Raw genomic sequence first — 17301 nt, forward strand, 5'->3', positions numbered from 1 at the left:
ATTCTTTCCATAAGAAATCTCTGCTAAAAGCATAGTCGATTGAACAATTCTGACTAAATCATGAGTATGACTATGAATATCACAATAGTGATAATACCAAATGTTCGGGAAAAGGTGAGCGTATCCTGTACCTCTGGCAGCACCTGTTATAAACAATCAATTGTTCACCCGGAAAACTTCGGGAAGGCGTGGTGCAAGTCACAATAGGGTATTGCATCGGACATCCCTTTTATCACTGATGCGTCAAATCAAACCCGCAAAGATCCGGGTTAGAATTTGTCTTCATCAACCCATGCTTGTGGCAAGAGGCGACTAACGGGATCGGGTGGTGAGGCTCGCTGACTTGGTTGACACATGTCATCGTATCCAGATTGCGTAGATCGATGCTCTGGATGTTAATCACTGGACTGTTTGGTCCAGGCTCGTTTATTTCCAGACATATACCATATAGCTGGAATATTGATGATTGCGGCGTAAAGATGAACTCACTCACTCAAATGTATGACGGCTTTAAACCAAAATAACTCTCAATTACGCATTCGATTTATTATTTCTCACCTTGAGGTGACATCACCTTTTGTTTGGGTATGTCAAATACCTCAAGGGCACCCATCTGTCATGACCTTGAGTTGTTAACTGATAGACAAAAGCCAAGAACACGAAAAATTCAAAAAATTCCAAAAAATACAAAAACGACGGTAGAAAACTGTAATGTGAGGGATATTGACCCGTCTTTCCCCAAACTGAACAAAGATACGTAAAATGTTTAAATCTTAAAATATAGTGTCGGAACGAGCGCCGGTGATGGAAGACTGACTGACTGACTGAGTTTGGTTTTACGCCGCTTTTAGCAATATTCCAGCAACATCACGGCGGGGGACACCAGAAATGGGCTTCACACATTGTACCCATGTGGGGATTCGAACCCGGGTCTTCGGCGTGACGAGCCAACGCTTTGACCACTAGGCTACCCCACCACCCCAGGTGATGGAAGAACATGCCTATGCAAATGCAATCCACCGTGATAAAGCTGGTATAACCTGCAACCACACAAATACAGCTGCACATATATACATGTATATACATTTTTATTAGTCCCATAAATATTTTGTATCACTAAGTATGTTTGCCAACTCCTTGTTATAGCGTCCATAGAAATATGTCAGCAATTGCCTTGTTTCAGCGAGCATTTCGCCAACCCTTTGAGCTGCAGCTTTTCTTGTATTACTACGTTTCAGCTCCAATATTGGTGTCATTTCACTCTTTGTTAGTTCACCTGAAAACATCACATATAAATGTTAATGGGGAAATACGAACTGTTCTAACTATATGGCGGCAATCTGGAAATAATCGAGTCTTGATCAGACAATACAGTGATCAACAGCATGAGCATTGATCTACGCAATTGGGATACGATGACATGTGTCAACCAAGTTGACCACGCGATCCCGTTAGTCGCCTCTTACTACCACCATGGTTTGCGAGGGACCTTGTGCAGGCCCCAATTTCTCGAAACGTTTTTACTCAAATTTCAAACTGAGTTTGACGATTTGAAACAGCTAGGTCAGTCGCATTTCTAAAACCAAAAAGACAAAACAACTCATGTAACCTATCTACCTAACTCAAATTGTCTAAGTTTGAGTTTTATATTCATTTCAGTATATTCTGGGAAATGTATTTTCCTGCTTTTGCTCAAATTTGAGTAAAACTGTAACTTAAGTCAAAACTCAGACTTAAGTTTATTTCGAGAAATTGGGGCTAGTAGAAATGTATTTCATTGAAAAGATGATAAGAACCATCAAGTGCAAGCAGCGCAATATTGGTTCAGTTGCAACCAAACGTAAACATACGTTAAAGGTAGATTTTATGACGCTTCAATTGGTTTCATAAGCACAATTACCGTGTCAGGTTTCAGGTAAGATGTCCTTGTATAATTCTTCTTATTTTATTGTTCAAAACAGAGCCCTATACCTTAAAGGTATTTGATTATCAAAATTGTTTATTCAACGGATTGAATGGTAAATATCTTTTTTACCGTTTTACATTCACCATGATAAATATATTTTTCTTTTGACATCTCTTTTAGGGTATTTCTTTGTTAAATCTTAATTAATTAAATGCACAGTATTTGGTAGATTATTATAAACATTAACCATCTCATACTAATATGGTTTATGTTTTCAATACTTACGTAGATCTAAGAACCTAAAGAGAGATTTCATATGATTTTCGATATCCAGCATATACTCTTCAAATTTGATGATGTGCAGTTGCTGACGAGGAAATACTCTCAACCAGTCAGAAACGTGGACCGAATAAAGCCCCTGTCTGAGTCGAACCTTCCACCAGTCGAAAAGAAAATGAACACAAATTAATCATGGGCGATGAAAAGTGATGTCATGTTATATTGCTTTCTGTTTACAAACAAATGGGCGAGTGAATTGGGTTGTACGCCGCTTTTGGCAATGTTCCACCAATATCACGGTGGGGGACACCAGAAATGGCCTTCAACATTGTACCCATGTAGGGACTCGAACCCAGGTCTTCAGCGTGACGAGCGAACGCTTCAACCACTAGGCTACCCCACCGTCCCTGTTTACAAGCAAAACAACACCGACACAAATACTCAGAAAAATAACCGTGCCATGCCATCTTAAGCATCGGACAACGCAGATTTTGGTAACATCCATGAACCACGTTAGCATAGATATTGGAATTCTGCAGGATTCTGCAGAGCAAAAGTAAATCTTGGGACGGAGAAGAGGAACTCCAACCCAATGCCTGTCTATAATCAGCCCCTAGATTTTCGAAGCTCTCTTAGCGCTAAGATAGTCGTAAGTGACATATATTAACATTAACTTACGACTATCTTAGCCCTAAGAGAGCTTCGAAAATCTAGGGCCAGGTCACACTTTTACATTTTACAAATCAGACAGGTCATAAATAATAATATTCCTGTCATCCAATGAATATAAACCTCTGTTATTTTATGCATCAGTTTCAATTCTGGTAAGTGCAGAAAAGAATTCCGTTTGAGTTTGTGGTCACAAATAGCACGGTATTCAAATTTCTACCTTTGAACTGTAGGCGTTTTCATGGCTTCCAGTATATGCACATCCTCTGACTGAGTTTGTAAGAAGGCACGCATTAAACTCTCGTATCTCCTGCTCTACTTCTTGATGGAAGTCCAGCTTCGATATTCCGTAGTGAAGCCATTGGGCCTCGTACAAGTAATCGGAGTACAGCCTAAAGAGAGAAAGAAGAAAATTTAGGTTTGATGCTGAATGAAAATAATCCAACATTTTCGGTCACGAGAATGGTATCACACATTTCAGTGAGTATGGTTTTACGGCCCTTATTGCAATATTCCAGCAACATCACGGCGGGGTACACCAGAAACGGGCTTCACATATTGTACCCATGTGGAGAATCGAACCCGGGACTTCGGCGTGACGAGCGAACGCTTTAACCACTAGGCTACCACACAGCCCCAATGACACATTTGTGGAATGTTTGATCTTACCTGGTTTCCAAAGGGCCCTTTATTTAGAGACGAGCTAAGGAGGCCATAGAAACAACCGTTACTGGATTCAAATACTAAATAATAATACTAATAATTCTCATCAAATGTTGTTAAACCAATCGTATAAATTCAGAAGACACTGGTGCAGCTGACAATCTGGTCTTTGGACACTAAAGATCATGTTATGACTATTCACGGGCACTGCATGATTTCAGTGAACAAGAAGTCCAGAAGTAAATAGTTATGTGGCACGTTTATCGGGGAAAGAGTGAGTGAGTGAGTTAATATTTAACGTCACATCGGCAATATTTCAGCCATATCGTGACGAGAACATATTTGACATTGAAATGTAATATATGTATATTATAAAAACCTGTCGAGAAAGGACAGTAAAACAACTAGAATATCACAATTACAACTAACACTAGTGTGGAAGTTACAACTGATAGCACTATTTGGACAATACAATGTAAAAATAGGCTATAGATTATCGGGGAAAGAGGGCAGGTGTAATTTGTAAACTGTAGATGGGAGTCACATCGTGAAGCAGCGTGTGGAGAGCTGAAAGACACTCTTGCAGCAGTGACCAGGTTGTCGTCATTAAATTAAAGGTGATCGTAACTCCCATATCATAACATAGACTTATGAGTGACGTAGCGCTAAGGTTGCTTTGTACAATGGCACCCTGGACAGCAATACCACGTGTCACAACACACGGAGACCCGTTATGTGTGTAATAATAACTGAAACAATCTTTAAAATAATCTACTTTAAGGTGGCGTTGTAAACCGGGTGTTTGGGTCACCATGGTATTGGGCATTAAAATTAACAGTCTGTTGAAGGAATTAAATGATTCAATTGATGGGTCGCTCTTTGTAGACGACTTTAACAATCTTGTCGAGGCAAAAATATGCACACAATTGAAGGTAAATTAAAGCTGCGCCTTAATAAAATAAAAATGCTCGCATGAGTACAGTTTTAAGTTTTCTAAAACAAAAACTAATTCCATACGCTTTGGTAGAAATTTTCGACCGCATAAAGACCTAGAATTACTTTAAAAGGTACTCCAGTGAACGTAGTGGAGGAGTTAGGTCAAAAGTGTTTAGGTCAAGTCAACGGTTTCCTTGGCCTCACTAGCCTGGGATACCGGATAACGGTAAAACTAAGGGACAAAAGCCTCTACAGACAACTTCAGCAGCTTCGACAACTCGGCCACCCCGCCACCTCGTCAATGACCTCACTTAGATATACATTTGTGGTAGGCATTTACCATCATTCTATGTTCTTATGATATGTGTCCTGGACAGAATATGTTGTTTTGAGTCCGATGCTACATAAAGAAGCAAACAGCAGCCAAACACGTTACACTCATGCCAAGATACATACATATATTCTGAGCTATGAGGCGATTAGGTCATCATGATAGAACTCTTGTTTGTTGTCGCACAAGGTCGCACTCAGCAATATTCCAGCTATATAGCGGCAGTCTGTAAATAATCGAGTCTGGATCAGACAATCCAGTGATCAACAGCATCGGCATTAATCTACGAAAATGGGATAGATGACAGCGTGCCTAACCCCATTCTCTTCCCACAGAGGTTACTTGTCAATTCTTCATACGAACCTCTGTTCTAATACGGTCATATTTCCTGGTTCTCATAAAATCCCCTAGCGGCAAAAAAATCGCAACACGAATTATCTTCCTTCTTTCTGTCCAATCAGAACACGTGTTACATAAACTTGACTAATACAAGCAAATGTTGGGTCACAAATATCCCTCCTCTGCCAGGAACTTGTGTTGATGTGACACAAGACATTTAATGGCTAGCTTGTCCGTTGTCAACGAGGGCGATGGAGACGCCATTGATCTGCCATTTACATGACTGAGTTCTGTCTATAAGAAACGTTTGCGCATCGCGCAGGGAAAGAGGTTCTAGTTTTCCCGAAGCATACGGAAATAACCGAGGCCTTGCGAATGATCAATTTTGAAACAACGTCGCTGATTGCACAACTAAATCTGATTGCAACCAATCACGAATCTTGAACACTCGCACCATGAAAGGGCCGTATTAGAACAGAGGTTCGTAGGAAGATATGACAAGTAACCTCTGTGGGAAGAGAATGGCCTAACCCTGAACTTCACGGGTTGTGCATGTGTAATGATCAGGGTAATGGTGGACGGGTGGTGAAACTTGCAGCTCTAAATAACCTGTCGATGGGATTCCTCAGACTGATGATGATGCTCGCTCTCGGATTAAGATGATGGACCATGTCGGCGTTTGTGACGCATGGCTCTCGGCATCCCTCGTTGCCCGGCAACATCGGCCAGAACGTATTGTCCCACATCACATCCACAGAGCCGTCGCCTGATAAAGCACATGAAAGAGTGCGTGAGTGAGTGAATATTCCAGCAATATGGTGGCTGTCTGGAAATTATCGAGTCTGGACCAGACGATCCAGTGATCAACAGCATGAACATCGATCTACGCAATTGGGATACGATGACATGTTTCAACCAAGTCAGCGAGCCTGACCACCCGATCCCGTTAGTCGCTTCTTACGGCAACATGTGGCTACTGAAGACCAATTCTAACCATGATCATTAAGGAAGAGTTACATGAATTTCTTTTCATTGCAAAAGCTGTTTACAGAATACAAATCAAATGAATACACTCGTGATTATGGCCTGAGTGAGTGAGTGAGTTAACATTTATAATCACATCGGCAATATTTCTGCCATATCGTTACAATAAAACTAACAGATGAAAACCTGTCAACAAAGGACAGTTAAAAAACTAGAATACCACAGATTTTCACTAGCAAATAACCATAAAATGATATTTTCTAAACGACACAATATAAAAGCGGGCTATATATCGCCAGTAATTGAATGTAGATCACCATACTAGAACACATGGGGACTTGCAGTACCTTTGCTACCTGCATGGGCCCTAGCTGGAGAAGCCGTTCTGAAGCCGATTATATACTTAAGCCTTAAAGACACCTAAACATTAGTTCAGATCACAGGGCTGCTAAATCACGAACCACCATTTATCGTTTATTGTTGGAAAATACGACCCTGGTTTGAAGATTATCGTTACATCAAAATTTTCACAAGAGTAATTGTGGTTCACGTTTAACTCTGGACAGCTTGCAGTTTTGAGATCTCGAACCACTAACACAGAGCGATCTGTATGCTGAACAATAATTATGACTGACTGACTGGGCTACCCCACCGCCCCTAATAATTATGATCGTATCAATTGTACTGATTCCTCGTACGGTATGTATTGCCTGTTGGAAAAGAACCTAGTGCTAAGGTCCTTTATACAATTACATTGAGTCAACTCATGATCAAACTAACATGAAATACTTATTTATCTGGGGAGGGATAAGTTCTAAGTAATATAAAGACCGAGACTTCAGCCCCCGATGGTTCAGGGTGGCACCGTGGATAAAGCGTCCGCTCGTCACGCCGAAGGCCTGTATTCGATTTCCTACATGGGCATAAATTCCGAAGACCATTTCTGGTGCACCCCGCCGAGATATTACGCCACAATACAGGGTGGTTTCAAGATGTGTTTTTTTGCTTTGAGTGAGTGAGTGAGTAAAGATTTTAAGTCACATCGGCAATATTTCAGCCACACGTGACTTAATCAAGTTGTGGATTTATAATAATTAAAATTAAATTATAAACACCTGTCAACGAAGGACAGTAAAACAACTAGACTATTACATATATGAATTTAAAACTAGTAATTAAATCTAAAACACTTTAACTATGGAAGACGACACAAAATACAATCAGGCTGTAGATCGCAAACAACTGACTGCAGATCACCACGCCAAGGACGATGGGCACTTACAGTGCCTTTGCTACCTGTATGGACCCTGGTTGGATTTACATCATCTCTTCAGCCGCTGGCGATCGTACGAAAATATAGCCATAATTTAAATAGCAAAGATACTACATTTACAAATCCGGTAAGTTTAAATTTACTTGGAAAGTTTTGGGACTTACGTACCCTCTGGCGAGGACAATGAGTAGTTAGTGGTTAGAGCGTCTTCCGGAAGAGCGGAAGGCCGCAGGTTCGATCCCCGTCGCGTCATACCAAAAGACGTTGAAACATGGTACTTGTTGGTGCCTGCCAGGCGCTCGGCATTAATCGGTAAAACAAGGACTGCTCTGCTCGGAGTCCGTATAGTGTGTCTGAGCGGGGTATTTATGCTTAACTGCGGCATGGTATCTCAGTGAGCTAGCACCACGAAACCAACTTAACCAGTACCAGTCTGGACTAGTACAAGCTGCAACACACTTACATACGCATGCACGTCGTCATGTGAGCGAAATAATCTTAAGTAATCTTAAGTACATTAATAAGTTCACCTCAGCTAACCTAGTTAATCCTTAACAAAACGTCACATATATATTATATATAAACATACATATAATTTATATAACACATTTTTTTAATGATTAACTAATTAAACATGACGGCGGTTAATACTTAATTCTGTATATTCGGTAGGGCTGCGCAATATAACCGGTTTACCGGTCTTTACCGGTTCAGATATGAAATCGATACGTATTGCAATACGCTGATCGAAAACCGTTTTTCACATCGGAAGTCAAGTTAAGTTCGGTTTGAATTTGTGTTCTTAATTTTTGTTCAAGTGTTTCGCAATGTTTTGGATCTGAATGTTTTAAATATTTACTCATTAATGACCAGTGATCTAGACCTGGGCCCCGTTTCACAAAGCTCTCGTAAGCTTAAGGTCTCGTAACTTATCTCGTACCATTCCTAGTAACATAGGAGGTACGAATGCTACGAGAAAAGTTACGAGATCTTAGGCTTACGAGAGCTTTGTGAAACGGGACCCAGGTCAAGTTTGCTGTCTAAAATCTCAGGGCTTTTTTTAGAGTGGAGAAACTAGTTCAAACTAGTTACTAGTGTGTTGATGGTAAATTGTTCTTTTCCTTGTTTCATTTGGGCCAAATATTATTTATTTTGTCATGATTAAAAGTTTTTAATAAAGCGTAATCAAAAATAGTGATTTTGCTGTGTTTTTACTTTATAAATCAAGCATTAACTCGATTATAAATAGATTTCGTTACACAAAAACATTCTTGCAATATATTGCAATACATATCGCAATATATGCTTTCGCATCGCAATATATCGCAATATGAAAATTCTCTGCAATACCCACCCCTAATATTCGGCTTCTGTTTTATATAATGGGTATCACGACTACCCATCTTTGCCGTTGTGGTTTTGTACCTGTGATCACGTGATGGTAGACTTCTCCCGCGGCGCCCTTCCTGAAAACCCGGTCAATGGAATTGGCACTTCGTTGTTGATAGTCCAGATATGTGTTTATCGATGAACAGTTGGGACCTGCAATGTGTAATGAAAGAACCGCTAGCACCCAGAGCTGTTACACAAATGTAAGAGTGAGTGAGTGATTAATATTTAGCGTCACATCGGCAATATTTCAGCCATATCGTGACGAGAACAATTTAATTGTTATCAATCTTAAATTCAATAAATTTAAAACGTAAATAACTGTCATCGAAGGATAGTAAAAATTCCAGATTATCACAGCTCATAATTTAAAAATAGTACGCTATCATAAAAAATAAATCTCTAGAGACAACAGTACAGTATAACAAACGAGCTATAGATCACTAGCAACTGATGCTAGATCACCATACTAGGGACCATGGGGACTTACAGTACTTTTGCTACCTGCATGGACCCTAGTTGGATTTACACTAACCAATAGTTTAAAATCACAAAAATGCTACGTTTAAATATCTGGTTCGTTTAAATGTACTTTGATAGTGTGGGGACATACGTACTCACAAAAGTAAGATGTAGAATTAGTTACCCAATCTACAGAGGAATGGGAGGTGTCAGTATCTAGCCTTCATGGAAGGATTGTATCCTCCTGACACAGGCACTAACAAAAGTCAGCGAGCCTCACTACACAATCCCGTTATAATTAGTCGTCTCCTACAATAAGCATGGGTTGCTGAAGCTCAATTCTTACCATCATTTTCAGAAACAGGTAGGCATTAAGATAGATACGCATATATGCATCTTTTATATTTACAAATTTACATATAGTTCATAAAGATTTATCAGTGATATAGAAGTGTCTAAAAATATCACCATGTTCTAAACCACAACAAAACCACAGTAAAGAAATATCACGGGGTAAACTTTATCGAGGTTTATGGTTGTACTGATCTGTCGCTCAGATTGCCTGGTCGACATTTTAGAAGTTGGTGAGTCAATTGGCTAAAGGACATACTTTGTCATCAGATTTGGATTCAGAAAGGCAAGAAAAAGGTGAATTCGGTGGTTCGCTCGGCCAGAATAGCACAATTTGTAAAGCTATTAAAAATGGAAATGAATGGCATGGCTCAAATTTCGGACCTGCTGTTTGGCTTGTCTTTGAAAACTGCATTTTTAGAGACAGCAATCTACCTACAAACAATCATATGCCAGGAGTTTCCATAGCTAATCAGTTGAACTACTTGTATGATTTCATTGCAAATGCTATTGATAAGGGTAAGGAGGTCGGGTGGGGTGAGGTGGGGTGGGGTGAGATTATTTCGCTCATGTGACGACGTATACGAGTGTGTATGTGTGGCTGCTTGTACTAGCCCAGACTACTGTAAGCTGGTTATATAGTGCTAGCTCACCAAGATACCATGCTGCAGGTAAGCATGAATACCCGACTCAGAACCGACCATTCCTTTATGTACTCATTAATGCCGAGCGCCAGGCAGGGACCAACAAGTACCATTATTTTAACGTCTTTGGTATGACGCGGCCGGGGATCGAACCCGCGACCTTCCGCTTTCTGGGCGGACGCTCTAACCACTACACCACGGAGGCGGTTGATAAGGGTAAAGAAGTAAGTGCAGTATTCTGTGAAATAAGTCTGCCACAAAGATTTAAGAGCATAACGGTTAAAACGTCCGCTTGCCATTCTGAGACCCGGGTTCGATTCCCCACATGTGTGCAATGTGTGAAGCCCATTTCTGGTGTCCCCTGCCGTGATACTGCTGGAATATTGCTATAAACCGTAGTAACTCGCTCACCCACCCCGTCACTTGGCATTGCATGTTTTGTCACGGCTTTCAGTGACTGGGTGGAATACTCAAGCTGATGGGTGACCGTGTCTGGCAGCTTGACTCCAGAGAGTTTCTAGGACTTCAGTCCTGCTCCACAACGAAGCACATGTGAAACATGTGGTCTCACCTTAGGCAAGCGACTTAGTGCATAAACTGCCACTGTTCATCCGCCAGTAAATGGATACCCGGCGGGATAAGTCATGACTTGTAACCTTCCAGCGCCTCACAGGCAGCTTGGATTATCAGGGGCGCTTGATAAATAGATTATATTATTATGAGCTGATTTTACACACAGTGATGGTACACGCACATTGACGAGTAATAGACACGATCCAACCATACACCTATTAGACAAGTTACCTGTTGTTGTTGTTTTTTCAATTGCACTTTTAGCAGTTTATGTCAATACTCTTGCATTAAAAACGAGAGAGTGAGTGAGTGAAATTTAAGTCACGTTGGTAGTATTTCAGCCATAATATGACTTGATCAAATCATAGTTATACGATAGGTTTATACGATAGGTTTAAACAATATATTTCAAACTACAGCCTCTCAAGAAAGTACGGTAAAGTAACTAGATGATCACAGACATAGGTCTAGTATGTAAATGTTAAAATGTGACACAGAATAATACAATCTAAAACAGGGCTATAGATCACCAAGAGCCAATGTTGGGCCACCTCCTTAGGGACATCAACAAAAGAAGCATGCAGTTGCGCCTTAGGAAGAGAGTTTTAATGGATGTCAACTTCTATACTATGAGGATCACAGCGTTTCGGAGTATATCCGTACTCCTTTATCAGATTGATGCACAATCTTGCATCTTATTCACCTGAAAAAGGAGTAAGGATATACTTCGGAACGTTGTATTCCTCATCATAAGAAGTTGACATCCATCTCCCTTTCCTTACGTGCATCACTTCTAAATGGCATTCAAAGGCTTGATGCAGTTGCTCATTGTTCGCTGAGTATGCAGTATTAGAGAACGAGCCACAAGAAACATAGAGCTGGTTAAAAATATTCTACTCACGGAAGCGAATTCTTTCCATCCAAAACGACTCCTTCGGTCCAGGTAAGGTCACTTCTGGATGCATATTTAATCTTCTGTATATGTCTGTGGTGCCACATTTTGGCTGACCAATAATTAAGAAGTACGGGAGGCACCTTAAAGACATTTTGGAGCGTGGTATTGACGTCATGTTCCGTTTGTAATTGGGTGCGATCGGGCAGGTCACTGGAGGAATATATGATTCCCTCCAACACGGATTCTTGAAATTTGGAAGGAATTCGAACTCTGGCTGAAAGCATGAAGATGGGACGACATGAAGACATAATAACAATTTTCATTAGAAGACAAGATCTTTGTAGCAACATTTCTAAGAATATTAAAGTGCAGCTATCTCATTAAATGTTTGTTTGGTGGATTTGTTTGAGTCATTTCTATTACTTTTATATACGTACCAGGATTGTGTATCTCTGATAAACTCATTATTCCAATATAGATGAAAAGGGGCGGTCACCAAAGTCAATTGCATTTGTGGCCTTGATCCTGGCATTGAATGCAACATATCTTCGTAAATCACCAGGGGTGTTCCAAATGCGATAGATTTGTCTCAGAGGTCTGATAAATTCTCCATCTCATCTCTTCAAAAAGCACCATATAAAATGGTCAATTCATTCAATTTAGTTACTCGCAAATCTAAATGTAAAAGTATTCATTATCAATGCTTACAAAGTTCGTAAGATCCAAATCAGCCCATTTATAGGAGTGCAGTGTTGGCGACAGATGCAGCATCATCCTTTCTGCCTGGCTGATGTTGATGTGTGCAGCATCCAGCATCAGCTCTTTCCATCTCGGTGAATGGACCACCGACATTTTCTGCGATAAAGCTGTGTAGAAGTTCAAAACAGTATCCGTGTATTCGTTTCCCCATCCATACCAAAGAAGTGCCCTGGACCCGAGTTTCCTTAACGTTGCCACGCAGGCGAAGACTAATACCAACGCGGCGATCTGTTTCACCCGTATAATTCTATATCCTCTTGTCATCCTGAGGCACCATCTGTTGGCAAGATATTTGGGTAAGGGACGGTTCATAATTTATGGCTAGACTTGGTAGAGGCATAATAAGGTCATATGAACCTTGATGTGAAAGGCTACAGCATTTGTACAAATGAAACAGTGTGATCCCAGTATTTCACATAGCGGGAAATCCTGTGATCATCTTGGTTTAGTACCGTTAATACGCACACTCAAAAACTTTTCAAATACATGCCATCGATATCCGAAAGGATACGTACGTTTCTAAGGCATTAAAAATGTTGACAAATGTTTCCCTACCCAAGGAAGTATTACTATTTCCAACCCTTGTAAACTTCTGAAAAACATCGGAATTCTCAGCACCAATTATAAATGTCCAAAAGCTTTTACTTGCGCCCTCGGTTGGTAGTTCAGGATGGTTGATACCCGTGAAGATCATGGTTAGAATTGGTCTTCAGCAACCCATGCTTGTCGTACGAGGCGACTAACGGAATCTGGTGGTCAGGCTCCCTGACTTGGTTGACACATGTCATTGTATCCCAATTGCGTAGGTTGATGCTCATGTTGTTGATCACTGGATTATCTGGTCCACTGGTCCAGACTCAGTTATTTCCAGACTGCCGCAATATTGCTGAATGCGGCGTTAAACACCAAACCAACCAACCAACCCATCAGGATGGTTGACGGACGGAAGACAAAAGCCAGTGTGGTAGTAATGACGACAGCAGCCATTATATTATAGCTGGGAGGATATTGGTCGAAATGGTACAGGTTGATGATAAACAGAACGCACACCGGGTCCGAGTAGACAATGTTCCCCGTGCGGAGACACGCTCTTTCACTTGCACACATGCAGAAATTGGACGACGTTAACGTATCTTTGATCGTCGACGAAGCACGTCGCAACATGACAACATGTACATGGTCGCGTCTGGGCCAGACAGAAATACCAAGAACAACGTCCAACACAACCAATGAACGATGACACACAAACCTCAAAGTCAACTAACGTTTCCACCCAACACATTAAGTGAGAGAGTGAGTTATTATTTAACGTCACATCGGCAATATTTCAGCCATATCGCCCAACACACTGAGTTGTCGCTTGCAAACTTAGGTTTCTGTTTTCAGTCCTACCCGGAAGTCCCTCTTATTAGATAGACACAGTGATCAGATCTAAACACGTGTATTGCTAGATAATGTGTATTTACTTAAACAGTGAGTGACTGAGTTAAGATTCCACGTCACATCGAGTTTAGAATTATGCCGCACTCTGCAATTTTCCAGCGATCTGTAAATAATCAAGTTGGAAGCAGACAATCCAGTGATCAACCGCAAGAGCATCGATCTACGCAATTGGGATACGATGACATGTGTCTACCAATTCAGCGAGCCTGACCAACCGATCACGTTAGTCGCCTTTTACGACTAGCATGGGTTACTGAAGATCAATTGTAACCCGGATCTTCACGGGTCCACATCGGCAGCATTTCAGCCACATCGTGACTAAAACAAGTTATAATTCATAATATATAAAGCTAATTTATAAAATCTTGTCAGCGATGGACAGTAAAAAGTATATCACTAAAATTTAGACGTAAAACTAGTAGGCAAATGTAAAAATTTCAACTATTGTAGACGATACATTATAAAAATATCGTCGACGTCATCACCAACAACTGAAGGATCATACAAGGGACATTTACGTAAAATCACTATGTGAAAGAACAGTGTGTACATGTACATAATGATTAATGTACAAGTCCTACTGTTCCCACATGCATATGATGTTGTGAAAATGAGTGAGTGAGTGAGTTAAAATCACACCGCAGTATTTCAGCCATATCGTTACTAAAACAAGTTCTAAATACACTTAAATGATAAAAACCTGTCGACAAACGACAGTAAAACAACTAGAATTTTACAGACCCAGAATATAAAACTAGCATCTATCTCTACACGTGGATTTCTAAACAATAAAATATATAAACGGGCTGTAGATCGCCAACAACTGAAAGTAGATCACCGTTCTAGGGACATAACAAAACAAAAACATAAATTTTGAAAGAACAGTGTGTACATAATGAATAATGTACATACTGTTCCCGCATTCATGTGATGCTCTCAGAGAGAATCTGCATTATCTAATAGTGAATGAGTGAGTCTGTTAATATTTAGCGTCACATCGGCAATATTTCAGCCATATCGTGACGAAGTCAAATTAATATATTTCAATTTTAAAATCAATCAATGTAGAACGTAAAAAACTGTAATCGAAGGGCAGTAAAACACTACTACAGCTCTTAATATAAAACTTGTACGCTATCATAAAAAACATATAGCACTATAGACAACAGTACAACATAACAACAAGCTATAGATCACCAACAACTGGAGCCTGATCACCATAGTAGGGACCATGGGGACTAACGGCATTATCTAATAGTGAGTGAGTGAGTTAAAATTTAAAGTCACCATTATCTAATAGAAACCCGTTAATAGCAACGTAAAATGTACTATCGCCACTCACTAGTGTGCCTTCAAAGACTGAAGAGAAAAAAATTGCTTACCAAACGACGCGTGTCAGGCAAAGCATCATATATGAACTGCCATCTTGTATACTTGCAGCTACAATTATACCGATATAAATGTCAAACTCGATTGCAGCAATATTAAATTACCAGCTAACACATCCCAGCCGCTTATTAGTATGGTAGTCCAGCATATAGTGTTTCTTAGATGGTGGCAACAGCTCTATGGGGATGGTATCAACAGCAATGAGGCTGAATTCAAAGGGTAGGTTGGCCGAACATGACAATGTTGCCCATGGGCAACCAACAAATTTACATGCATAAATATGCATTGATGTGTACTCGGAGTCCAACCTTCAGTGAATGAAAAAGCAAGATGGATGGGCGAGATAACCGCCATCTGTCACAATGCGAGTAAACTACGTTTACAACGCCAGTGAGTTAACATTAAAAGTCACATCGGCAAGTATTTCAGCCATATCGTGACTATGAAAGCTGTAAATTTATAAATGCATACATGAAATAAAAACAAACTTATATACTTACCAGTCAGTAAGATAACCAGTCTGTCCCAGATTAAAAAAACTATATAACCATAAAACACTATTTCTAAGTTTAAAGGTACAAGGTTAAAATGGGCTATATATTGCTAACAACTAAAGATAGATCATCATAGTAGGGACCATGGGGACTTACAGTACATTTGCTTCCTGCATGGACCCCAGCTGGATTTACATAATCCCTTCAGCTATTAGCAATTTTAGATAATCTAGCCATAAATTAAAATATTATATTTACTACGATTAAATATGTTAGTAAGTTTAAATTTACTTTGAATGTTTTGGGACTTACGTACCACGCTTATAACGAGCGAAGGGATTGATAATTCTTGTTTGTTAGAGTGAGTGAGTCAGTGAGTGCGTGAGTGAGTGAGTGAGTGAGTGAGTGAGTGAGTGAGTGAGTGAGTGAGTGAGTTAAAATTAAAAGTCACATCGGCAATATTTCAGCCATATCGTGACTAAAACAAGTTTAGAATTCACCATAAATACATGTAAATTCTAAAAACCTGTCATCGAAGGATAGTAACACCGACTACAATATCACAATTTCATTTCTGGGTGAGTGAGTGAGTTTAGTTTAACGCCGCACTCAGCAATATTAAAGCTATATGGCGGCGGTCTGTAAATAATCGAGTATGGACCAGACAATCCAGTGATCAACATCATGAGCATCGATCTGAGCGATTGGGAACCGATGACATGTGTCAACCAAGCCAGCGAGCCTAACCACCCGATCCCGTTAGTCGCCTCTTACGGAAGCATTTCTGGTGTCCCCCGCCGTGATATTGGTGGGATATTGCCAAAAGCCGGGTAAAGCTATACTCACTCACTGACTATAACAATGCAAAACGACATGAAGAGCGCACCGCACTCAGCTATATAAAATTATATGACTATATGGGTCAATACAACATAAATATTGGCTATAGATCACCTAAAGGTTGACCACAACACACGGGACGTTGGCTATTGTATTTTAATGCAAAATAGTAAACATAAATAAAAGAACAATAAGCCTCGACTACTTACCGCAACATATACCGCTTGGCATAAAAGGCGAAATAATGACGAAATCAGCGATGAAGCTAGGAGTTCGCTGACAAGGTTGAATGTATCTTGCTTTAACGGAAAGTCGCATTGATCCTTTTGAGACGGACCCTTAACGTGAGCATAGATCCTTTCATTTTATTACTGATCGTCCCACGGACGCGATCAAACAAGGAGGTGACGGCGAGTTTGCTGAAAGCTTAAAGGATTTTGAGGGTCACGTGGGTAACATTGCTTTCGCAGTAGAGATAAAGGCGACCCTTTCACAGGCTGGTATAACCTTTCACTTGTATGCAGGGGCGTGGCTTCCGGGGGTAACAGTGCTGTCAGAGCCAGGCGCTTGGAGCAAAGCTTGTAGAACACTCATCGGGAGAATTCCTAATTTGAATGTCATATACCGTCTATTAAGAACAATTAGTTCCCGAAGCGTCAAACTATTTCAGCCGTTCTAATAT

The 17301-nt window shown here is 40.3% G+C and overlaps 1 protein-coding gene across 1 annotated transcript; it reads right to left on the bottom strand.

Moving 5' to 3' along the window:
- Positions 1-1077: 1077 nt before the first annotated feature.
- On the bottom strand, positions 1078-15333 carry LOC124288781 (carbohydrate sulfotransferase 15-like). Its single transcript, XM_046725307.1, has 8 exons — positions 15279-15333; positions 12403-12730; positions 11701-11968; positions 8806-8922; positions 5733-5889; positions 3075-3246; positions 2192-2339; positions 1078-1276 (listed from the first exon to the last, which is right to left on the bottom strand). Exons 2-8 carry the CDS (start codon positions 12715-12717, stop codon positions 1092-1094), a joined length of 1362 nt encoding a protein of 453 aa, XP_046581263.1. The 5' UTR covers positions 12718-12730; positions 15279-15333; the 3' UTR covers positions 1078-1091.
- Between the last annotated feature and the right edge of the window lie 1968 nt (positions 15334-17301).

Source organism: Haliotis rubra, unplaced genomic scaffold (genome assembly GCF_003918875.1).
Source record: "Haliotis rubra isolate DU_JTF1 unplaced genomic scaffold, ASM391887v1 Scf424, whole genome shotgun sequence".
NCBI lineage: Eukaryota > Metazoa > Mollusca > Gastropoda > Lepetellida > Haliotidae > Haliotis > Haliotis rubra.